Source organism: Dreissena polymorpha, chromosome 1 (assembly GCF_020536995.1).
Source record: "Dreissena polymorpha isolate Duluth1 chromosome 1, UMN_Dpol_1.0, whole genome shotgun sequence".
Lineage (NCBI taxonomy): Eukaryota > Metazoa > Mollusca > Bivalvia > Myida > Dreissenidae > Dreissena > Dreissena polymorpha.
In genome coordinates this window covers 113,977,457-114,003,454 of record NC_068355.1, presented here as the reverse complement: position 1 = coordinate 114,003,454, position 25,998 = coordinate 113,977,457, and the positions used below count along the sequence as shown (strand labels likewise).

Here is a 25,998-nt window from a genome sequence, read left to right as displayed (position 1 = left end):
TATCTCTTCATAAAAAGATCATACACAATTATTTGTTGGCTTGCATCGCACAGGAGAGTTCAGCATTTCGTTGACCACATTTCTTAATCTCCAAAACTGGTCAAAGGCAAAGGGGACTATTTACACTGTCAGTGATAAATAAGAAAAAGATGACATTCCCCTTAAAGTAAATGACCATGTTTGTTCGATACTTTATGGCAGAGACTTGTTCATCCTTGGTCCAAAATGACTGTCCACATATTTGTTGTGTAAACACTACAAGACAATAAAAAGTTTAATAGCAACTGCTACTCATTGTAAATGTAAAAGAAGTGTTACATTTTAGAATGGATCTGAATGGATTATTCTACATTATTAAGACAATAAAAACGATTATATGTTATATTTTGTGAAAGTAGACACATTATTAGATATTTTTCTATAGTATTAAGTACGGTCGAAGAATTTTATTGGAAAGTTAAGAGGTTTAAAATTATAATGTCCATCATGGATTTGCCCCTCTTTAACTTCCTACGGGTATTTTGGAGCTGGGTTACATTTTTGATCTACTTTCTGATTGGCTGTTGGAATACGGGCCTGGAAGGTAGGACGCTATTTCATGTGCAAGTTTATTGTCAGTTAATATAAGTATACATGCTTGATGACCAAAACCTAATCAAATGCACATGAACTTTACCTTACTAGTTTTCTTTAAAAGACTGTTGGTGGACAGGTCCGATAACAAGTTTTGGAAACTAATGAATATTGTTCTTGGAATAGATGTGGTTTTAGTTGGTCGCGTTAGCGGCCAGCTAAATTTACAGATCATATTTTGCAAATCAGTATGTGCTTAGAAGCCTTAAGTACGGTAAGAACCACAACTCACTCTGCAAGGGACGATTACAGCAGACGACAAATGATTCTGCTCTAGCAGTGAGTGTATATACCCTCTAGCAGTGAGTTTATATACCAGCTTGTAAGTCGACATTGGCCAGTCTAGTGTTTGTCATTGAAATCTGTACATATTGGCTGCTTTCAGTAAAAACGGGGCTTAATGCACGTCAAATAAGATTAGCCTGTGCACACGGATTAGCCTGTGCAATGCACACAAGCCAATCAAGGACGACAACAGCGAACAACTTCAGTGCCTTCAGCGCTTTGATTTTTGTTTTGTGGCTCTCTGCATATTTAACCCGTAACCACTTAGATACGCATTTGTAGTCCCTCAGAAAGTTAAATTTAATTAAAGACCTTTCTTACTAGATTCAAGTTTCAAAGGCTTCATTTCCAACCCTTAGATACTGCTGAGCAGCAAACAGCATATCAAAACCTGAACAGACTGTGAGTTACTAAGAATAAGAATGCTAGTTTTAATGAGAATGATCAGCTGACCAACCATCTCAAAAGACTGGTCACATGACTTTAAATTAAAAAGTTACCTGCCTACAGCAGCCACTTTTACCAGTTCCCTTGACTGGCTGCTATACACAGGTTGGGTTGTAAAAACTCTGCTTATAACCCTTTACCATTAGATAGAGTTACTATCTATTACTGCCAGTTACTCGCAGGCTATTCTGGTTTTATGCTGTTTTCACATAGCCGGTTTCACTTTGCTTCAAAGTGGGAAAGGGTTAATTTCTGATTTTTTTTCTCTCAGAAAAATGGTAAAGATGATACTGTGTATTGCATGTGTTCAGTGTCAAGTGGAGGTAAAGATAAGAGTCTATTGGGTCATGTCTCAGTAAATTGTTATACATTAATTATTTTGTATCTCAATGTTACAGAATTATTTGTTGGATGATCCAATTTCTACTTCAACATGACAAGAAATGCCTATCTTATTAGACCTGTGGAGTACCTACCCCATGTCTTGTTTGTTGATTTTCTTCCATTCAAGAAATGTTTGTTAGACATTATGATGTCGTAACAATTGCCATGAATTTTAATGTATAAATATGTATAAGCTGAAGGTGAGTTTAAATGCTTTGCATCAAATACAAGTTCATTAATAGGCTAAGCAAAAAACAATCGGAACAATAAAAGATTATATGTGTATTCACATACTTGCAGTAAATAAGTAAATTTGTGTGACATATATTCCATAATGTATCAAATAAAAGCATTGTGTTTTGTATGTCCCTTAGCTCTGAAAGGCATGCACATTTGTATTTTTCTTGTCTGAAATCTGCCATCTTTCCAGGTATGGGTAAGGATAAGAACACTCAATATAATGTCTGGAATTTTAATAAGTTGTCCTTATGTATCATACCATGCGAGGTTTATATCTTCACATGGGAGGTTGCCTTTATGTTGTAAATGTCTGTTTCAATCTGAAATGAACTGGCCCTTAATGTTGTGATTTTCAATGAAAAGTGATTTGGGTGGTAGGTGTTCAGATTTACAATTCTGTTAGTGGGATGTGACCTAATGAGATGTTTGTTGTAATGTATTCATTGGCATGTTTAGGTAGTAGGGCTGGACTGTGATGGACTTAACTCACCTGTATTGATGTATTTATGTTAAAGGCAGTTTGTAGATATTGTAGGGATTTCACTTTAAATTTAAAAAAAAATCAATATTGTACAAATCCTTATTATTTAGGAAATGTTGGTCAAAATTCCCGTGCATATTTAAATTCTTTTGAATTCTCCACAAATACAAATATAGAACTCCCTTCTGTGTAGTTTAAACCTAACACTTCTGTTTTTATATTTATAACTTATGTTATTCGTAAATACGAATTAGTTAATTGTTCCAAGAATTTGTATCACTCGAGTGGCTTGTGTGATGCGAAATAGCACAAGCCACGAGAGTGATACAAACTCTTGGAACAATTGACTAGCGTAATATTCCTTTTATTATATACAACAACTAACGAAAACAGTTAACAATTGTATTTTTTACTTTAACAAAACTGACAAAACAATGACTAAAACAGTACGCCATAGTTTATTTAAGACACGTATGAATACAGTTTATGTAAATTAACGTGTAAACATTCGAACCGGGAAAACACAGGTTTCCTTAATGCTATAGTTAATCCAATTTTTATAACAATTAAGTTGAAAACTTTAATCCGATGTTTATAACAAAAACGTTAAAACGATATGCACTTCCACTTCTATCTTCCATGTCTTTATCGAAACTTAGTTTGAACCACACTATTTTATTGTATTCCTATTGAAATATACATTTATGCATGATGAACACACTCAAAAATATGTTTTTAACACATAGTTTACTGTTAAAAAACACCACGTCCGACATGTCCTTACAGAGTTTAGATAAAACTATTGTGTTTTGTCACAGAAATGAAGTCACACAATGTGCTACGTAATATATTTCATAATATAAAATATTTCTATTTTCGGTGCGTGTAATGTGACGTCATTAAATGGGTCGAAGTAGTCCGGCTAGTATGGTAATACGGAATTGGAAACAGCGAGTAGCGTAATACGGGATTTTTTATATCAACGATTGATACAACCTGTGTTTTGTTAAAAGCATTAAATAGGTATATAATAATATTTTTTATCGTCAGAACTACAACTTTTTTTTCGGTATTCTACAAAGCTACTTGTCTAACAATATTTTGTAAGTATCTCTTAATTGGTTGGTAATCTTGAGTCATTCCTCTAGAGGGGACAATGATCTCAGGAATTTTGGCCTAATTCTCACCTAGGCCTGTAATTGAAGTCTCTTTGTCTGGGCAGATAACTTTGGCATCTAACCATGGAACATATGATTCAAATATATCATACAGTATATCATACATTACATCTATGTACATAGTACATCATTCACATATGTTATTGTTGTACATTTTACATTTAATATTTTGAAGAAAATTTGCAAAGGTTTTTTATGTGGCTTTCTGATTTATTTTGATATTCAAAGACATGTTTAGTTAATAATAAGTTTTGATCAAAATAGAAATGAAATTTCAAAGTGTTGTTTTAAATAATTCTGTTGATGGTAATAACCCTTATTCTGAATGAATTAATTGTAAGAGCAACGTGAACCTTGCAGCTGTCTTCTAGATATGACCCATCTGCCTTCCCTGCCAGTCTGGTAATTGTTAGCGCACTGCACTGAATTAATTCATGTATATCAATTAATTAATTAATTGGAGCCAGCTAGTACTCACTGAGTACTGCTTTATCATGCCTGTCTCAATAGGTACATTATCATTGACCTAGGCATCTCTGCAATTTCTATGAAATTATGCAGATTTCCAAATTTATGTTTTCTAATCAATAGTGACGTATACAATAAATAAAATAGGTATTTGCCAAGAACCTACATTTATATAAACTTGATAAATAGAAATTTACACAAAAAGAGCTATCATCCACGATTATTTGAATAAAAGTATAACCAACTTGTAAAGAAAACTGAACACTTAAGATATACATGTCATGGACACAAAGGAAAAATAATGTTCATTAACATGAGTCTTGGTATAATATTCTGCAAGTCATTCCGGTACATGCCTTACCCTTCCCTTAATATTCTGCAGTGATTTCGGTGCATACCCCACCCCTCCCTATTTGATTCATAGGTGTTGATGATATAGGTATGACAATGTGATACCTTTCAGAAATCCATCCTGATTCCTTATCACCAGCTTAACCCTGGTGAGAATGTTTGGCCATTAACATTCATCTATCCCCATCAGTTGAATCTCCCAAAGCATTATTGTGTTTCCATCATTACTTGGCCAGTGATGATACATATTTGTAAATTGGAAAAAATGTTCCATCTCTTAGACTAGAGAGATTTGTCATAACTACTAATAATCTGTGCATAATAAGCTTGGCCAAAACAGATTCATAATAAGGTTGGCCACACCAGATGGTTTCTCTGTTCAGTATACTTGATAGATATACACGAGAAGTTATTATGTGGTAATCCCCCCACCCCTGCAGGAAAAGTGTTATGTATGCCATTTCAGACTTCAAGATTATCTTTTTGGTACCATATCTCATTTGCCTTTTGAAGAATTTTCTGAAACTTGGCACAAATGTGTTAAAGCCATTGAGACATGAGCATAAGGCCACCTCAAGGTGAAGGTCACATTTGAAGAACAGGGTCACATTTGAAGATCAAAAGCATGATGGGGTTAGGGGAGCAATAAATGTCCCTTTTTGCTTTATTTTTTGAATTTTGATGATTAAACTGCATTGTTTTATGAACTGGTATTTTTATGTAGGTTCTAAAACATAGTTATATTGTTTCTATAATTGTGTTGCTTTCTGTTGATAAAGTGATCTTGTGTCAGTCTGAAAATTGTAAAAAAATTAAAGCATTTATGTAACAGAAGTTCCAAGCAGATGTTCTAAAAACCCTTTTTATTGATCAGAATGTTTGCTGTGTGTTTGTTCCTTATGATAAATGTCAGAGCAGTTATATCAATATTGTTTGATATCTGTATGACCATTTGTTTGTGAAAGAGCCCACTTAATTTATTGTAAATTGCAGGATTAGATTAGCCCACAATATTTACCTGAGATGCCATTAACTTGACAGTAAAGGCTTTCTGATAACAGAATTCCAGTGTCCTAGTCAATTTTCCAATGCATTAAGATCCAAAATTTAATAATTGATTGCTGTAATGAATTCAAAATAGGAGTTATATATTTTTTTGGTGACCATGGCAATATTAAATTATTTTATTAATTATATGTGTGATTATTGAAAGAACAAGAACCAATTTATAGTGCATCTGCTTTTTAATGACTCAGTAATATTTTTGTTTTCTGTTGAGTATTAAATCCATTACCCATGAAATGCGAGTACCTAAGGCATAATTATCATTAGACATCACTTGCTAATACATTATTTAACCAATAATAACATTTTTTACCAAGATATCACTTGGGTATCTTCACATTCCTTGGAGGCATGTGAGTACATTTTAATCGACTAATACAACTTAACTCCAATCTATCGACAGAGGGGATCAATTTTGATGTTGTTAATTTAGCTAAGCCATTATCCTGAACTTATTTGCATACTATTTGTTGACCCAGTTTGTTTTGTTCACATACAACAGTGCCCAAATAATTAAGTGATCAGTGCCCAAATAATTAAGTGATCATTGAGGCCTGATTGTGAAGATATCGTGCTGAACCATTAAACCCTTTCCCACTCAGAAGCAAAGTGAAAATGGCTATATGCAAATGGCAGTAAACCAGAACAGCCTGGCAGTTTGTTAAAGTTTTATGTTGTTTTCTGCTCATCAGTATCTAAGGGTTGGAAATGAAGCCTTTAAAACTTGGACGTAGTAAGAAAGGTCTTTAATTAAAATTAAATTTACCTTGCTAAGGGACAACAAATGTGTCAAAATACGTATCTAAAGTGGTAAATGGTTAATACTAACATGTTCATATACCCTTTAACCAATGGTCTGTGAGTAGTTATTAATTTTGCTTAACCAATTCATTTGTACTACTTTAACATTGGGTAGTTTGCATTTAATCTGTCAACCCATATTAGTTTATTCACAAACAGCAGTATTCCTATAGTTTTATGAAAAGTGAGACCTGATTTTGAGAATTTAGAGATGAACCTTTATTTATATGATAAAATGTTTCCACTTATCTCTGAGTATTAAGTTATTTTGGTAAACCAATCCATTTGTATTACTCATACATTTGGCTGTTTGTGTTGAGAAATTGATTAACATATGGCACTACCCCTTTAACCATTAATCACTTGCATTTGACAGTACCCCTTTAACATCAGATCACCAGGCCTATCACACAAGGGTGAGGTACTAAGAAACATAAATGGTTGGGGCATCGTAAACAACAGTTAATGAATTTACTGGGTGATAAAGTAAAACAGATTACATAGTTCAGTTTATGGATTATTGCAGTGATAATGATAGTTTATATGAACAAAGTGTGATCATTATCTTAATTATGTGTTCGTAATTTTTTCTTGAATTTGCACCTGTGATTTTGAGTTGTAAATAAAAGATTGGATAAATGTAAAATTCAATAAACATTGACAGAAAATATTAATTATTATTACATTCATGATTATCTTGTAGAGAAGAGTTTCAAATTGTGTAGTGTAAACAATAATTTTTACTAGCATTCTTTCAAATTAAAACAGGAACATAAACTTAACTAAACAAAATAACGATAACAAATTTGTGTTATTAAAACGATTTATTTATTTTAAATACAAGAAAATAAGTGCTTAAACAATGAAGGACACTTCTGGAATGGAGGTATGTGAGGCTACAGAGGACACTGTGCCCATAACTAAGGCCACGCCAGGTCAGTCGCCCAGTAAATCACCGTGGTATGGGACTTATGTCCGGCGGCTAAGTATCAGTAAGGAGTCCGGGAAAGGCATGAACGTTTTGGATTTGTACCCATACTCAAACCCAGGTAGTTTGTTAGAAAAATATCTTGATTTTTTATAAGAATTGATGGTATTTTTCTTGGCAATTCTTGCTATAAACAGATTCTATGAAAAAATGTAAACATGTGTGTTTGCTTAACAGAAATCAATTTTGTGCAAAATGATCTGTGTACATCACTGTAACACGTTGTTTCTATGAAAGGCTTTATGTAAGAGTAAAACAACAACAAGGAAATGTTTGCATTGAGGTATCTTTGAAAATAATGGGTGTGCATGTAGACAAATGGCCTTGTAGTCTTTTTGAAAACCACTATGTAATATTAGATATATTTATAGTTCTGTCAATGTCCTAAATTTTTCTTCACTAAGAAATTACGCAAATTAAATATGCAAACAGCTGTTGCAGAAGTGTAAAATTGATATAAGTCTCTTTATATCTTAAAACATAGGTTTGAAATTTAAGAAAATGATGCATTGGTTGGATGTGTTCGTTAATCTGTAAAGATATTACATTTCCCGTTGAAGTTATAACCTTAAAAGTGCATAGGACAGTGAATAATTTTCATGTAAAAGTCATCAACCATTCCAAAGAGTTAGATAAGTACCCTCTGAAGTGGTATCCACTGTTCCTCATTAAGTAACAGTAGGTTTGTCTGATAAAACTCTAGGAGTAGGTTCATCTGAGTGTTGAATTAATTAGTCACATTTGTGCATGGAAAACAGATGGGCAAAGTATGAACTGGCATTTGGCAATACTAGTGTAACAGTGCACACCTGAGGATTCATGATGGCCTTAGAGGACGGGGCAATACTTACAAAAATTAACAAAAATAAGGTTAACAAGCGAACTCGTTAAATTGATATCTCCCACCAATATGCTTCTGGACACTAAAGTTTTCTGGACGGTTGGACAACGCCCTTTGACCTCAATGTGTGACCTTGACCTTAGCCCCTAGGATTATGGGTGTTGAATGTGAAGCACCCCCAGATGATTGAAAATAACTATGTCAAGTTTCATGGCTCTGGCTCATGTGTTAATGGAGATACAGCTCTAAGCTTATATTAAAAAGCATTTTCTCACGATACAAAGGGCCATAACTCCGTTATTAACAGATGGTTTACAATGCCATTTGGGGTGCATCATCCTCTTATCCATATTTATACTCATAACAAGTTTCAATAAAATCCGCCAAAGCCATTCCAAGATATGGCTCTGAACCGACGGATGGATGGAAAGAAAGATGGACAAACAACGCCAAAACAATATCCAAACGCCTATGGCGGGGTATAAAACACTATAATATTAGTTCACTGCTGGCCAAACAAACATAGATTTAGGGCTCTAAAACTTTGATTTATCTACTTGTAACCTGCAGAGCCATGCCGGAATCATAAACCAACAGCCACTGGAAAGAAGAGCTAAACCTTTCGTATTAAAACAAGTTATTGCAAGTCTGGTACTTCATGACATAAGTTCATGTATTTGTTTTTAATTGTAAACACCTTGGTCAATTTGTAGAGGATATTCTTCACCTGAGAAATTAGGCCCTTACATAATGACACCTTGTCAGCCATTTGCAGACAATAACGGGGAAGGACCATGACAAAATAATATATTACCTGCAGATGTTAAGTGAATACTACTTGTAAGACCAGGCTTAGGAAACGTGATAAAATATGTTATTTATGGTCCTAATATTTCATGGTTTTGTGTTCTACAAAATAACTTATAAACAAACAATTATAGTAACTTTCAAAAGAATTGTAATTTTTCTTAAAAAGAGATTAAGAAAATTCACACAGAAACAAGGGACTGAGCATTTAGTCTGTTGATGTTTTGTTGTGATATATTTTTCAACTATACAATATTGTGATTCTTTTTAAAACAAAATTATTGTTTTGTGGTGAAGTTGATGATGATTATGGTGATGATGATGATAAGTTGGATAATTGATGAGGGTCATATGATGAGGGTGATCTATGCACTAAGAATGCCTTAGATGTAATTTGTTTGTGTTAATTATCTGAGACTATAGATAATCAGCTGTGATGAAATTGTTCCAGACAGGTTCATTGATAACAACAATCACTGGAGATAAAACCTATGGGCTGGCTTTGGTCTCCAACATGATACAAATGAAAGATGTTATTGAAATAAAGTTATATATGTAACAGTAAGATAATATTAGAGGTCATGTTGAAAGTCTTTGATCTGGAATTTTAAGGACATGAGATTATCTTGTATAACAAGCATCATGTCGTATTGTTTCAAAAATAATATATTGAAACAATATTGCACAGTGAAAATTCGTTATAAATTGTTAAAATTCTAATAGAATAAAAAAGCTTATGATGGAGATTCTATGATGAAATCATTGTTTTTGGAGAGAAAAAAATCATAATATTCCTGTTGCATTATTGTTTGTCAAAACTCATGAGGGTTTTTACATTGAAGTTATTCACAACATATTTATACAAACATTTTCAATGAGATCCCAATTTGATGCACCTCACCTGATTTCTCAGGTGAGCTTTTAGGATGGGTCTTTGTCAGCTGTCCTTCGTACATCCACATTTGGTTTATAAACACTGTAGAGGCCACATTTCTTGTCCAATCTTCATGAAACATGGTCAGAAGATTTGTCCCAATGATAACTTGATCGAGTTCGAAACTGGATCATGCTGGGTCAAAAACTAGGTCACTAGGTAAAAAAAAAGTAAAACCTTGTAAACACTGTAGAAGTCACGTTTTATGCCCAATCTTCATGTAACTTTGTTAAAATGTTTGTCTGAATGATATGTTGGTTGAGTTCAAAAGTGCTTCTGGTCTGATGAAAAAAGTGGCCACCTGAGTGGGCAAGGCAGTTTTCCTTATGTGGCTATGGAGAAACCTTTTGAACACTCTTGAAGTCACAATTTTTGCCCAATCATCATGAAACTTGGTCAAAACATTGGTTTTATTGATATATTGGATGAGTTCAAAAATGGTCCAGATCTGTGAAAAAAAATGGCCACCAGGGGGCGGGGCAGTTTTCTAAATATGTATGATATAGTGAAAACATGTGAACACTCTAGAAGTCACATTTTAGGTCCAATCTTCATGAAATTTGGTCCAATAGTTTTTATTAGATACGTGAGTTAAGTTTGAAAATGGTTGCGGTCCTTAGACAATAATGGCTGCCAGGTGGACAGGGCAGTTTATTTTTATGTCTGCCAGTCTATGCTGGGAGACATGTTGTTTTTGCCCTGTCTGTTGGTTTGTTGGTTGGTTTGTTGGTTTGAGTCAAACTTTTACATTGGCCATAAATTTTGCAATATTGAAGATAGCAACTTGATATTTGGCATTATGTGTGTCTCATGGAGCTGCACATTTTGAGTGGTGAAAGGTCAAGGTAATCCTTCAAGGTCAAATTTGTTGGTTGGTTTGCGACAAATTTGTTGGTTGGTTTGCGACAAACTTTAACATTGGCAATCACTTTTGCAATATTTAAGATAGCAACTTGATATTTGGCATGCATGTGTATCTCATGGAGCTGCACATTTTGAGTGGTGAAAGGTCATGATCATCCTTCAAGGTCAAAGGTCAAATATATGGGGGACATAGTGTTTCACAAACACAGCTTGTTCACCTAATACTTGAGTATTTTAAAAGGATGATTTTCTTGATGCAAATCAAAGTAATAATTGTATCTGACTCATCTGGCTACAACACTTGATCACTAGCTCATATTTTTGACAAAGATTGAATGAACCGACTCCTCTCAGGTGAGCGAACTAGGGCCATCTTGGCTCTCTTGTTATTTATTCACAACTATAAACTTAAAATGTTTTCTGTATGATTAAAAAATGATCAAGAACAATTGAAAGAAAAAACAAACAAGAGATAATTATTTTCCCAGATATTAATTCTTGATCAGACATGTATATAGAAGGCCATATATTTTTGCTCACAGTAATACATGACCCACAGAACACCATTTCATATAGTGATAGACATGGCTAATCTGCCCTTTGACCATTTGATGTGTCATGACCAGACCTCCAGCCATTGTATCCAAACAAATCCTAGATGAAGTGTCAAACTATCCTATCTTATTTAGAATTGATAAGTAGATACAACAGTTTTAAGTCCATCCTGTGAAGTAAGAATATGTGTAACCAAAATAATAAACTTTCAGGAACTGTTCTGGGAATTTGGGTTATAGAGGAATAATGTTTTTGCACATTTTTGGGGAATGACCACTGGCAGGTGGGTTTGAGCGTAAATATTTTCATGTTTTGGGATAATCAAACATTAACTGTATGTGAGAGCTGATGATTGATTGTGGAGGTCAAAACGTGTCCTGTTGAACTACAGCATGTGAAATAGTGTTTTCACAGTTTATTTATCCGTGCAAGTTTTCCTTATACAATAGCAACTTTGTAATCAGATGATCATTTTTATGTGAATTATACTAATGGGAATGTATTTCCCAATGAGACAGTGTTTGTACAGAATGTGATATTTGATCCAATACAATCAATGAAAACATTTTTACACAATTTATGTTCGCTTAACCAACCTAGACAGATATCTGGGTATTGGACAAAGCCTTACTGCCATTTAGATGCAATTATGATTCAATTAAGCACCTTGTTGCATCTCTTTATCAGAAGGTTGCTGACCATCCTTGATGAATTCTGAGATGTTGCTATCATTTATTTGCTCAATCTTGGACTGGTGCATTGTCTCATGATATCTTTGGCCTGATCCTAAGTTAGGGATGCTGCCTTCAGAAGGGATTCTTAGATTTTTCGAAGATATGACCCTATCTTGTTATAGGAGTTTTTCCATAGCTACATGGCCCCACCCTGTGCCAAAAATGGTCACCAAACAGGAGCAGTGTTTGTTGAAATCTGGATTACAATTATATACGCTTACAAAATAGTTTGCTTTCGTCTTCAATGAGATTGTTGCACTATCGATATAATAATGTTGTTAGCGATAAATGGTTGGTGCACCTAATTAATGTTGTTTGATTACTTTGTTCAAAGTACTTGCTCAGGACATGAATGTTCATTGGGCGTCTCGGGTAAGCATCAGGGCCTTTTGCCATCTTGCAGATCAAAATGTATTTAAATTGAACCAAAATGATTCTAACAAACTTTATGTTTGAGTTTGTGAGTCTATGACAAGAGTATAATGATGTTCTGCTAGTCTGAAAAATAAGGTAATTAAAATAAACAATGTTTTTCTTTTGTATCATTTCAGAGAATGCCCTGAAGATGAATGGCACCAGGTAAGTCCTTTTGTCAATACATAACGGTGTGACAACAGACAATGATAAAAACTTAACAAGAAATGAACACTACTTCAATTACAGTCCTTTTCCTTGCTTATGTAGGAAAGAATGCAATATTAAGATTGGGAATTCTTTGTGGGAAAATACGTCCACTAATGCTAAGTTTACATCTGGCCACGATCTATCCGATTAGCCAAAGGCTAAAAAATCGGGGAGCTCTACGATTAAATGGTATACTCTACGTTCTGTTACACTTCCTTACGAAATCAGCACGTTTTGTTGCTACGCTCGAGCCCACGATTTGCATCACGTTCTGTTACGCTTTGTTGCGATCAACACGATTGGCTTCCACACTCCACCACGTTCCGTAACGTCCTGTTAAGATCTCCCACGACAAAGCCGCTTTGTTGCGATCTCCTGCGATTTGACCTACGATTTGAGATTAGAAAATGAATCGGGGCAATCGTGGTGAAATTTAAGTTTGATTTAAAATCTGTCCCGATGCCCACGATCAACCACGTTCCGTTACGCTCCCCCACGATCACCCCGATTTGACTCCACGCTCTGATACGTTCGCCACGATGCTCTGATATCGGGGACATCGTGGTAATCGTGGCCAGATGTAAACCTAGCATAATTTGGGAATTTAATTGAAAATAACTCTTTATAATTATTCAAATTAGACAAACACAATCATATAAATTATAGTTATAATGTTTGTAAGATTTTTAGCTGTTTTCGGGAAAAACCCGAGGTATTGTCATAGCTCGTCATGTCGTGTCGTGTCCGTCGTCGTGTCGTCCACCGTCTGCGTCGTGCTAAAACCTTAACAATTTGTCAAGGTTTTGAACATTGGCTCTAAAATCAAAGTTCTTCCACCTACAACTTTGACACTTCATATGTAGATTCACCTTGATGAGTTCTACACGCCACACCCATATTTGGGTCACTAGGTCAAAGGTCAAGGTCACTGTAACCTCTAAAAAAATATATATATATATTTTTTTAAATTCTGACAAGCTTTCATTTCTTCAAAAATGCACCCACAGCTGAGCGTGGCACCCTTTATGCGGTGCTCTTGTTTAAATTTGGATTAGTGTCGTTGAGATTTTGGATTTTTTTGTGATTCTGCTTTGGGAATGATATGCAAGATTAAAGGCCTTCATTACTTCTTACTTAATATTGTGTCAAGTTTAAAGTTACACTTGCTCAATGGTGTGTATTCCACTATCCCACTTAACTTAACTATAGTAATTCACAGTTCTGGAAAACAATACTTATGAGATGTAAAAGCTAGGTTAGAAATTATAATAATGTTTTTTATGTCCCCCATTATAGTAGTGGGGGACATATTGTTTTTGCCCTGTCTGTTGGTTGGTTGGTTGGTTTGCGCCAACTTTAACATTTTGCAATAACTTTTGCTATATTGAAGATAGCAACTTTATATTTGGCATGCATGTGTATCTCATGAAGCTGCACATTTTGAGTGGTGAAAGGTCAAGGTCATCCTTCAAGGTCAGAGGTCAAATATATGTGGCCAAAATCGCTCATTTTATGAATACTTTTGCAATATTGAAGATAGCAACTTGATATTTGGCATTCATGTGGAGCTGCACATTTTGAGTGGTGAAAGGTCAAGGTCAAGGTCATCCTTCAAGGTCAAATATATGGGTCAAAATTGCGCATGTAATGTCACTTCTGCAATATTGAAGCTTGCAATTTTATATTTGAAATGCGTATGTATCTCAAGAACTGCACATTTTGAGTGGTGAAGGGTCAAGGTCAAGGTCATCCTACAAGGTCAAACATCATATAGGGGGACATTGTGTTTCACAAACACATCTTGTTTTTAATGTGTTCAAGTTAAAGTGTGTGTAATTTTTCTGCTAAGTTTAAAGTATTATATAAGAAAATGTGTGATGTGTGTTTCAGGATAAATTGTTGTAATTAATAAAAATTAAATTTTGTGTAATTCTGCTGAAAAGTTTGCAATAATTATGTACTATGTACTGAAATTGTGATTTGTGTTCAAGTCATAAGGGGTCAGTGTTGTATGATCTGCGTTATTTTGCAGCGACATTCGAGAAAACGGTGCAGAGGAAGATGATACAGTAAGAGACCCAAATATCTTCAGAGAGACGAGAGAGAAGGAGGAGGTATACATACTGTGGAACAGCAAACTCTTAGTAGGGGGGGGGGGGGGTCTGAAAATATTGGTCAAAGGGGTCAAGTCATGGTGGGGTCTAAAAAAGGGATTAAAGAGATCAAGGATTGTGGTTCAGGGGGATTTTTCAAATTTGGTATGATCCTGAACTTTAAAAAACATATGTTGTTGTAAGGGATATATGTTTTGATGTGACTCTATTTAGGTACCTGGTTACTAGTGATACTGTTTGGAATTCACGTAACTTTAATATTGGTTTTCTCCAAATATCTATTTAATTAATGCAAAAAAAGAGCAAAATATCCAATCTTGGCAGTGTTACTATTTTCAGTATGGAACGTGTAAATGTTTGAAACAAACTCCATCAGTGATTCATAATGATACAATAATATTAATATTGAAACTTAAACACCCAATTATGAATTATTACTCTCATGTAAATAATTTTGCAATTTTTATAAAAGTGATGAAACATCATGTCCCCTGATTTTGATTAACAAAGTTATGATGAGTTTTTTTTACATTATCACTGTTTATCCCACATTGTCTATTACTGTGTCTTGTCCTTATTCAGTATTGGGACTGATGCTATAATAACCCATGAATGAGTCTATGTTTTACAGTCATAAGGCATTTTAATAAACTTGAAGTAATTTCATACCATTCCAAGCTAGACAGTGCCCATTATCATTAGATTGTTAGGAATTATCACCTTAAGGGCTGTGCCATTATATTTGCCGATTGACACACATTGATCACTTCTCCATGATTGACTCTATCAAGACTGTTCACACATCAGTATGTACATCTTATGTGCCTTGGAGCAGCCAGCTAGCATTGTGTCTCAGATTGTTTGTATGGAGAACATCTCTTGTCCAGAATTGTAGAATCAAAATGGTTATTATTGAACCACGCTATGTGAAAACAGGGCCTTATGCATGTGCGCAAAGTGTCATCCCAGATATGGCTGTGCGGTCCACTCATTCCTATCAGGGACGACTTTTTCCGCCTAAACTGGATTTTTTGTGTTCAAGAGACTTCATTGAAAATTAAATTTGTTAGTGTTGTGTTCTGCAAATGTTAGTTTTTAGTTCTCCTGAGTGTAATGTAAAGCAAAAATCAAAACAATGGAACAATGCTAGCTTGCACTTCTTGTGTTTTGTTGTGGAAGCTTTCTTATAGATTAACTTTGCACAGCAGCTTTGTTGTCACTTCCTTCATAGTTCTGAAGCAAAGTGTTTTGTTTCTTCGCATTTTTTCTAACAGTTTCATATATTGTTTGCACCGTATTGCCTTTCTGACTAGTTCTGTTTTGTTTGCAACTCTGGATTGCTGTATCGTTTGCACTGGCCCTTTATAATTTTATTCTTCTACTATATAGATAGTTTTATACCATCCATTGGTCAGTGGAATTTATGACCATGAAGATTGTGTAGCTTCAAGAATCTGATTGTGTTTATAAAAACACACGCTATTTGATCAACTTCTTAATTTTATCAAATCATGTTATATACAAAGTGCAAATACTAATCTACTTACGTAAATTAAAGCACAAAAATATCTTCACGGTTTTACATGTATAGGACATGTAAACATCAATCTTTAACCAACATTAGCAGTTTGAAGTATCATTTTACCATTTCATGTATTTTTATTCAAACTAGAATACATTTGGTATGTGATTGTACCTTAGACAGGTTGTAACATAGTAACAAATGACGCTGTTGTCATTTAGTGACCTTGAAATCTCTTTTTTACATTTTAGTAATTAATCAAATAGTTAATAATGCCCCTACACCCAATTACTCAATTCAGTGGCCTAGAGGGCAAATCTGGGCCATCAGTCAGTGTCAGGGTTGTATTTTGGGGAGGGGTTGTCTTGTGACCTTGAATGGAATGAGATTTTAACTAAGAAATTAAAGGCTCTATAAAGGTGACAAATCCAGTTATTATGCATATCAACTGGTCTGATTTTTACCAGATTTCAGTTACTCTTGCATATAAACTGCTAATAAAACAGCTTAGGTACAACGTTGTCAAGAATTATGGAAGATAAACCCGTTTCATAATAGGAAGAAATGTTTACATTTTTGCAACTAACGTGATGTGTAGCCTCAGAGCGGTGACATATGCTAAAAATAACCGAAAGAAAATTCAATTTTAATTCTATTTTAAACAACTTTTAACCAGCAGAAAGTAACTTATTAGATCACTACAAACGTTTTAACCATTTAGAAGAGATCTACTTTGTGGGTGATACCGGAAAACGTTAAAATCATCGTTATATTTTTGGTGACCTGAGTCACTTTCACTTTCTCTTTTCCGAGTAAACAGCGATGTAAATAAACTGATTGTTTGTAAACACAATTGACTTGGAGGACACTTTATTTTGAAGTCAAAACAAGTTGTATTGCTCATTTTTTATTGTAATGTCCAATAGCATATATATATTGTTTTTTGATAACCCTTATAAATTAAATATGAAAAAAATATTTAAAAATCGGTAAATAATTAGGGATCTTCACCTTTATAGAGCCTTTAAGCAAAATAATTTAGCAAGCCATACTTTTGTTATGTGGAATGAATAGTGGGGCCCAGTGTATACTTTTCTGTTATTCTTTTTTTGATCGGCTGTTTTCGGAGAAAACCCGAGGTATTGTCATAGTCAGCTCGTCGTCCGCCGTCAGCCGTCTGCCGTCCGCGTCGTGCTAAAACCTTGACATTTGTCTCTAAAATCAAAGTGCTTCCACCTACAACTTTGAAACTTCATATGTAGGTGCACCTTGTTGAGTTCTACAGGCCACACCAATTTTTGGGTCAAAGGTCAAGGTCACTGTGACCTCTAAAAAAATTTAAAAAATCTGACAATCTTTCTTTTATTCAAAACTGCACCCGCAGCGGAGCGTTGGCATCCGTGATGCGGTGCTTTTGTTTATCATCATGGAGTGGGATTATTTTGGTATTTTGATGTTCATTGTGGTTGGTATTGGGAATGTTCATGGGGGGGGTTATTAGGAATGTTCATAGTGGGGGGTATTAGGATGATCGTAGTGGTGGGTATTGGGAATGTTCATAGTGCTGGGGGTATAAGTAATATTCATAGTGGGGGTATAAGGAATGTTCATAGTGGGGGATATTGGGAATAATCATAGTGGTGGGTATTGTGAATGTTCATAGTGTGGGGTATTAGGAAGGTTCATAGTGGGGAGTATTGGGAATATTTATTGTGGTGGGTATTGAGCATGTTCATAGTGGGGATATTGTGAATGTTCATAGTAGGGGGTATTGGGCATGTTCATAGTCGTGGGTATTTGAAATGTTGTTAGTGATTGGTATTAGGAATATTCATAGTGGGGCTTATTAGAAATGTTCAAATGGGGGATATTGGGAATGTTCATAGTGGATAGTATTGGGGATATTCATAGTGGGTGGTATTGGGAATGTTTTAAGTGGGTGGTATTCTGAATGTGGTGGGTATTTGGAATATTTATAGTGTGTGTGTGTGGGGGGGGGGGGGTATTGAGAGTATTCATGGGGGGTATTGGGAATGTTCATAATGGGAGGGTATTGGGAATGTTCATAGTGGGGATATAGGGAAAGGTCATAATTGGTGGTATTAGGAATATTCATAGTGGGGATATTGGGAAAATTCATATGGGTAGTATTGGGAATATTCATGGGGGTATTGGGAATGTTCATAGGGGGAGGGTATTGGGAATGTTCATAGTGGGCATATTGGGAATGATCATATTGGGTGGTATTGAGAATATTCATAGTGGGGATATTGGGAATGTTCATAGTGGGTGGTATTGGGAATATTCATAGTGGGAAAATTGGGAATGTTCATAGTGGGTGGTATTGGGAATATTCATTGGGGGTATTGGGAATGTTCATTGTGGGAGGGTATTGGGAATATTCATTGGGGGTATTGGGAATGTTCATTGTGGGAGGGTATTGAGAATGTTCATAGTGGGGATATTGAGAATGTTCATAGTGGTGGGTATTGGGAATATTCATAGTGGGTGATATTGGGAATGTTCATAGTGGTGGGTACATGTATTGGGAATATTCATAGTGGGTGATATTGGGAATGTTCATAGTGTTTTGTATTTGGAATGTTCATAATGGTGGGTATTTGGAATATTTATAGTGGAGTGTATTGTGAATATTTACGGGGAGGGGGGGTATTGGGAATGTTCATAGTGGTAGGGTATTAGGAATGTTCACATAGTGGGGGGGGGGGGTATTGGGAATGTTCATAGTGGGGATATTGGGAATGTTCATAGTGGGTGGTATTGGGAATATTCATAGTGGGTGGTATTGGGAATGTTCATAGTGGGTGGTATTCGTAATGTTCATAGTGGTGGGTATTTGGAATAATTATAGTGGGGGGTATTGGGAATATCCATTTGGGGGTATTGGGAATGTTCATAGCGTGAGGGTATTGGGAATGTTCATAGTGGTGGGTATTGGGAATGTTTATAGGGGGGGATTGCAAATGTTCATAGTGGGGGTATTGGTTTTGTTCATAGTGTTGTTTTTTGGGTTTGGGGTGGGGGAATGTTCATAGTGGTTGGTTAAAGGAATGTTCATGCAGGGTCGGGGTATTGGAAATGTTCATATTGGGGGGGGGGGGAGGCTATTCATAGTGGTGGATTTTGTTATTGTTCATAGGGGTTGGTATTTTGAATGTTCACATATGTGGTTTCGAAATGTTCATTTTGGTGGATCATTCAGGCCACAAGATATTGTTTATATTGTGAACATCAAATCCAGTTTCTGATGGTTTCTGTGGGTATAAATGGAAAACATGGGACATAGGGAGGGTGGAAGCATCCTGAAAGTTCTTTCGGAAAGTCCACAATACTTCTTGTCTTGTAGCTAATATTTGATAGGGGTAGTGAAAAGCAGACAAAGTTGAAAATAATATCTGTTTAGGTAAGCCTATGCAAATGTCATATTTTGCTTTTACCTGTTTCACATCATATCTTTATATATCGTTTTCCCAGCATGGAGTTGTTTATTTACTTCTTATAATTATATTTTCTATGCATACTTGCATTTTCAATAATGTTATTTCTAGATATTTGTAAAATAGTTGATTGATTTCAAAGTACTAAGCAATATTTATGTATTTTATGATCTTTTTCTGAATCTTTAAAATGTTATAGTAAAAATTAAGAAACATACAGTTCAAGTAATTATTTAGCATTCCATGTTTGTATTACTTTGTTCAAGTATTGAGTGGAATGCCTATTTCTATTATTTAATAATAATATGATAAAATACAAATTTAACATCAACTACAGATAACCATAACAAAACTTTTTATTTTCTTTACTATTTTATGGCCATGATGATTTTTCTGAAATGCACACTTTAAATATATCTTTATTACGACATGACAAATACATTAAGCATTTAACAATGCTACAAATAGTATGCTCAATTCTTTATTCTTTGACCTGCAGGTGCGCTTTGCTGAGATGAACAATGTCCGCCAGAAATTTGAAACAGGAAATGCGCGCTCAGAAGAACCTACTCCCCGTTCATCCATATCTGTGCGGGACGAATACGACCAGGGTGGAGAATTTGAAAATGAACCTGTCAGAAACCCTGACGTCATACGGGAATGTGATCATGCTGCAGAGGAACTCCCAGAGGTGGGATCTGCAAAAAATCTGGTCAACCGCTTCAAATCCATCCAAGAAGAGCAAGCCAAGCCAGTTTCAAGCGGAAAACGAATTTCCCCACCCAGGACAGATGAGAAGGTGGAATATGAAAGTCAGCCAACTGCTCACATGGAGCAGTATCAAGGTCAGAGCGAGGCAGGTGAGTTCGAAAGCCAACCGAAAGAAATAGGTGAGGTTGTTCGGTCTGGGGATGTGACAGAGGACTTTCAGCCAGAGAAAGGCTACGCAAAAAACATAATGAACAAATTTAAGGAGATTCAGTCAGAGACGAGTCAGCATAAGTCGCCCAATAAGAGAGAAATCACTCCAGATCGTTCCGGAAAAGTGGAGTATGTGAGCGAGCCACGTGGACAAAAGATAGTTAATGAGGAAGCACGCACGGATTCAGGCGTTTTTGAAAATGTGCCAAAGGCGGAAGAAGATGTGGTGAGGTCTGGTGATAAAGTGGAAGAGCCCCTTCCCGAACAAGGTATGGCCCAAAATCTGGTGTCAAAGTTTAAGCAGATGGAGGCAAGCAGTGGCTACAAAGCACCATCATCTCCAAAACGGGAGATAACTCCCGATCGGTCTGGCAAGGTTGAATATGTGAGTGAACCTAAAGGATTCCTAGAAAAATATGAACCCCCTGTTGAATCTGGGGAATTCGAGAATAAGCCAGTCAGTCGCCCAGAAGTTGTGAGGTCTGGAGAAGCCACCGAGGAAGTTCTGCCAGAAGTTGGTTCTGCAAAGAAAGCAATGGAACGTTTCAAAGAAATTCAGAAGCAGTCAACGTCTCCTGTTAGTTCCAAAAGCAAAGAAATTACCCCGCCGCGAGAAACTAGCCCTGGAAAAACAGTAGCAGGAGTGGTGGAGAATACTCCACAGTCGAGACCAGATGTTGTGAGGTCTGGAGATGCCATACAAGAAGAGCTCCCTGCACAAGGGACAGCAAGGAATATACTCAATAAGTTCAAAGATATTCAGGCCAGTGAGTCAAAGTCCACTTCCCCCGGACGCAAGCCGAAGGAATTTACCCCTCCGCCAGAGTCTGGGGTATATGAAAATACCCCCAAGAAACACCTAGATGTTGAAGTACGTCAATCTGAGAGTGGTGTAATAGAAAACACGCCAGCAAGGTCTGCTGCGGATGTTGCAAGGGAAAGAGAGAGCGCTAGTCCTGAATCTGAGCTGCCTGAGCAAGGTTTAGCAAAGAACTTGGTCTCAAAATGGAAGCAACTGGAGTCATCAGCTAGTGCCAAATCTCCAACAACTGCATCTCCTAAGTTTAAAGGTTGGTAAAAATACTTATGAAATAATTTCATGCATATAAAGTTGAGGATTTTTAATTGTACTTGCATTTGAAAACTAAACATTTGCTATAAGAAACGGAATGAAACAATTCTATTTATTTAATGCAGACAATAACTGCGATGACATAATGAGGGCCATAACTTCGTAGTCAATACCGCAAGGGCATTAACTCTGTTGAAATAATAATGAGAGCCAAAACTGTGTTTACCTTTACATGGCAATCAAATGGCATAACTAAACTTATTCAAAAGTACAATAACAACGCTAACCTACATGTGCAATTTATGTGGGAGGGATATCTAAGAGCCATGTCTGTGCATGTTCATGATGATTACAATTGCACAAACAAATAGGGTCCATAATTTTGATACCATGAAGAAAATAACATTCATTAAAATGCATATAAACAATTTATTTTATGGGCTCATAACTATGTCAACATACCCGAAAGCCCAATTCATTTTATGCATTTCAGAATTCACCCCACCACGAGATACCAGAGGGCCACTGAGCCCGAAATCCCCTTCGGGCGTAGCCTCTAATGGAGTGCACCCAAGTCAGCTTCCGGGGACAGTACCAGCCGATAGAGGCCCCTGGACTGTATGAGAACGACCCGGAGCGGAAAGCTGACGTGTACCGTGAGTCAGATACAGACTGGGAGGCAGGAATGCCTGCAAAGAACACAACAGCGTCCATGCTGGAGAAATTCAAGACTATTCAGCAGAAGGCTTCAGAGGATGTGAAGTCTCCAACGACTCCTACTAAGAAGGTATGTACAATTAAGTTTCATCATTGCTGATTAACTCGCTTGATTTTCAGATGAAGATTGTGAAGTTTGATGCTGATCAAGAAGTTTTTGACACAGTTATGATGGAACTGTGTGATGCAACATAGAATGGGTACGAATGATCACATTTGGTTTCCAGATGGTAAATGGAAAAAGAGTGAAAATTCTTTCACACTGGTATGAGTGCACTGTGTGACCTTTGATTTTTTTATCGCTAATCAGTTTACATGTCCCATGTTTTTTTTAATGTAGATTAGAATTAATTATATCACAGGTCAGGTTTTTTGGGGGTTTTTTTTTGCCTAAGGTTTAGTACAATTAGGGGTAAAAAATATTTATGTTTTAAACTTATGCTTTCTTATAAAAGAATCTCTTCTTCTTTTCAAAGTGGAAAGCTTCAAAAACACTTTGCATGGCTGGCAATTTATAGTGCTTAATGTACATGTATGTGCTCAATTATTTTCTTTATGATACGCCATCATAATTAAAAATATAATTGTTAATTGTGACAATTTATTTTCAATTTGTGAAAGATCCAAATTCACAATTGTTGCCCAGCATGCAGTTTACACATGTTTTGAAGAATGTTCATTATCTTATGTGCAAGGGATTTTCAAGGTAATTGTTCATGCCGTTTCAATTTGAAGTTTCTTTTTTAGGTACCATTCATTCTAAAAGCAGATCCTGTTCAAGTTTAGATAAAGATTATTTTATTTGAAACAACAACTAATTAGATTAATCAAGATAAGATAGTGCCATATCAATTCTGTTTGTGAGTAATTGAAGAAATTTGTCTGTCTATATTTCAGAAAAAGGTATGATTAAAGGGAGCTTACTCATTCAAAAGCCTTTATTTCAGTTAACCATATTACCTCCCCTGTAAAAAAATTCTACTGATTATATATTGCAGATTTTCATTCACATATACACTTCCGCTTTATGTTGTGGTTGTGTTACATGTTGCTTAAAATTCATATTAAATTATTTAAATTTATAAGCATCAAAATGTGGATTGTAATAGCTTTAAAATAATTGTATGTCCCTGTTGCTTGTTTTACTTTCAGCTGACATAATTGCCATTTTACTTAAAATAAAGACATCATTAATTGGTCATTGCTACCAACTTATATTTGGGAGCTTGAGATTTTAAACTCTATTTAAACTCTGAGTAAAACTAGAAATGCTTCACTTAAAAAATTTGCTTGAAAATTCCTTTTGATTTTTATCACAATTTACTTCAGGGGTCCTTGTCCTATCCCATGGTTACACTGTAATCTGTCTTGTCCACTTATTTTCCTGTCTGTTAAATGTCACTATTTATTTTCATCACATTGGCATCTCGTAAGCATATGCATATCATAACAATTTTTAAAAGTGTGCAGCGTTTATTATTTTCAGAATGTTTACCTGCAGTACTGCAAACGAAAGTATTGAAATACGGATATTATTTATTAATACAATTTTTATTATGTTATATTATTTTTAAAATTTTCAACCTGGTTTAAAACCAATAAACGTAAAATTAATTGGTATTTAAATGACGGGCACTTTAACTGGACAAGATTCCTTTCAAATGTCCTGTTTGCACAATATACATGTATTCCTGTTTCATGTTATTTCAAGGAAAGCACACATATTCAAGAAGAATTCGAGGTAATCACCTTATACCCCCATTATAGTAACAAGTTTGGTGAATGTTGTTCCGCTGATATTCGCCAAATTTGGTACAGTTTGCACCCAATGCCCTTTGTAGGCCAATCTCTGCAGTAATGCATGCTATATCGAGCGCATAATTGTAGTGTGGTAAGGGTCAGGGTTGGGATGTTGTTTGTCTCCTTGGAGAATAATCCCATGTGTATGTCTTGAAATAATTTTTTAAATAAAACAATACTGCTTCAAACCATTCTGTAAACTGACAGCTATTTTATTATACAGGTCAGACAATACAGATAGTTAGGGAGTTTGATTTATCTACATTGATTGCACTTATGTTGTGGTAAAATGATATATTATTGGTATGATAAAAAAAAAACACAAAATATGTTGATAAAATGCAGTGTTTTATGGTTGTTTCTAAATAAGTTTTAATTAAAAATCTTGAAAAAAAACAACAGCAACATCAGATAATCTTCAGAGATTGGTCCCTCAAAGGGGGAACTCAAGGATCTTACTCACTAGGTAGTCCCACTAACATCCTACCCAAATATGTCTGAATATATTTTAATGTACGGATCTATTGGAAAAGTGGCTTTCAAAATTGGACAAGTGCATGCCACATTTATTGTAACATCACACAATTGTGTACTGCTTGTATTTAATACATTATATTTTTTTTAATTAAATTAAAATTAGAATTACTGTTATTAATTAAGTCAGTTATGTCTTAAATGAAGAAAACATTAGCTGTGCCACAAATAACCCAGACAATTTACTTCAAAAATGTTACTGTTATTGTTTCCCAATATTTAAAGTTAATGTTTAGTTTAACTGGTTCCAATAACAATTTAAAATTATTTTCTGTTCGAGCTTGCTCATTTTACATCCAGTGTACATACATTACATACATTACATTTACAATTATTATTTTCTTTTCTTTATTATTTTTTTTCATTAATATTTTCACCATACATGTTTGTTACTTTTTCTAGTCAGATACATGTTCATGTTTTGATTAGTCAGTTTTGAAGAATAAAACAAATCCAGTGAAATAAAGATTGGTAAATATGCTTTATTACAATAATCAAAAGATCAATAAGAAAAAGATCTTTCATTTCCAAAATATTGATATGCAGCATATGATCTAAGGGGTCTGTGCACTCAACAACAATAAATGCAAATTCCATGTTTTATATACACATAATTATTATTATTATGCCCCCCTTCGAAGAAGAGGGGGTATATTGTTTTGCTCATGTTGGTTGGTCGGTCCGTCGGTCCGTCCTCCAGATGGTTTCCGGATGATAACTCAAGAACGCTTACGCCTAGGATCATGAAACTTCATAGGTACATTGAACATGACTCGCAGATGACCCCTATTGATTTTCAGGTCACTAGGTCAAAGCTTAAGGTCACGGTGACTCGAACCAGTAAAATGGTTTCTGGATGATAACTCAAGAACTTTTTCGCCTAGGATCATGAAACTTAATATAAGGTACATTGATCATGACTCGCAGATGACCCCTATTGATTTTCAGGTCACTAGGTCAAAGGTCAAGGTCACAATGACCTTAAATAGTAAAATGGTTTCCAGATGATAACTCAAGAATGCTTACGCCTAGGATCATGAAAATTCTAAGGTTCATTGATCATGACTGGCAGATGACCCCCTATTAATTTTCAGGTCACTAGGTCAAAGGTCAAGGTCACAGTGACTCGAAACAGTAAAATGGTTTCCTGATGATAACTCAAGAATAATTAGGCCTAGAA

The 25,998-nt window shown here is 35.3% G+C and overlaps 1 protein-coding gene and 1 long non-coding RNA gene across 2 annotated transcripts in view; both read left to right on the top strand.

Moving 5' to 3' along the window:
- The window catches only part of LOC127845581 (uncharacterized), a 478,937-nt gene that overhangs the window by 241,593 nt on the left and 211,346 nt on the right, over positions 1 to 25,998 (top strand). The gene's annotated exons all lie outside the window — the stretch shown is intronic.
- LOC127845225 (uncharacterized) overlaps positions 1 to 25,998 on the top strand; it is a 155,722-nt gene that overhangs the window by 105,833 nt on the left and 23,891 nt on the right. Inside the window, 6 exon segments of the mRNA XM_052376031.1 lie at positions 12,608 to 12,635; positions 14,713 to 14,794; positions 20,274 to 21,765; positions 22,261 to 22,352; positions 22,354 to 22,554; positions 24,196 to 24,225. Of these exon segments, the coding sequence (XP_052231991.1) occupies positions 12,608 to 12,635; positions 14,713 to 14,794; positions 20,274 to 21,765; positions 22,261 to 22,352; positions 22,354 to 22,554; positions 24,196 to 24,225 (1,925 nt within the window).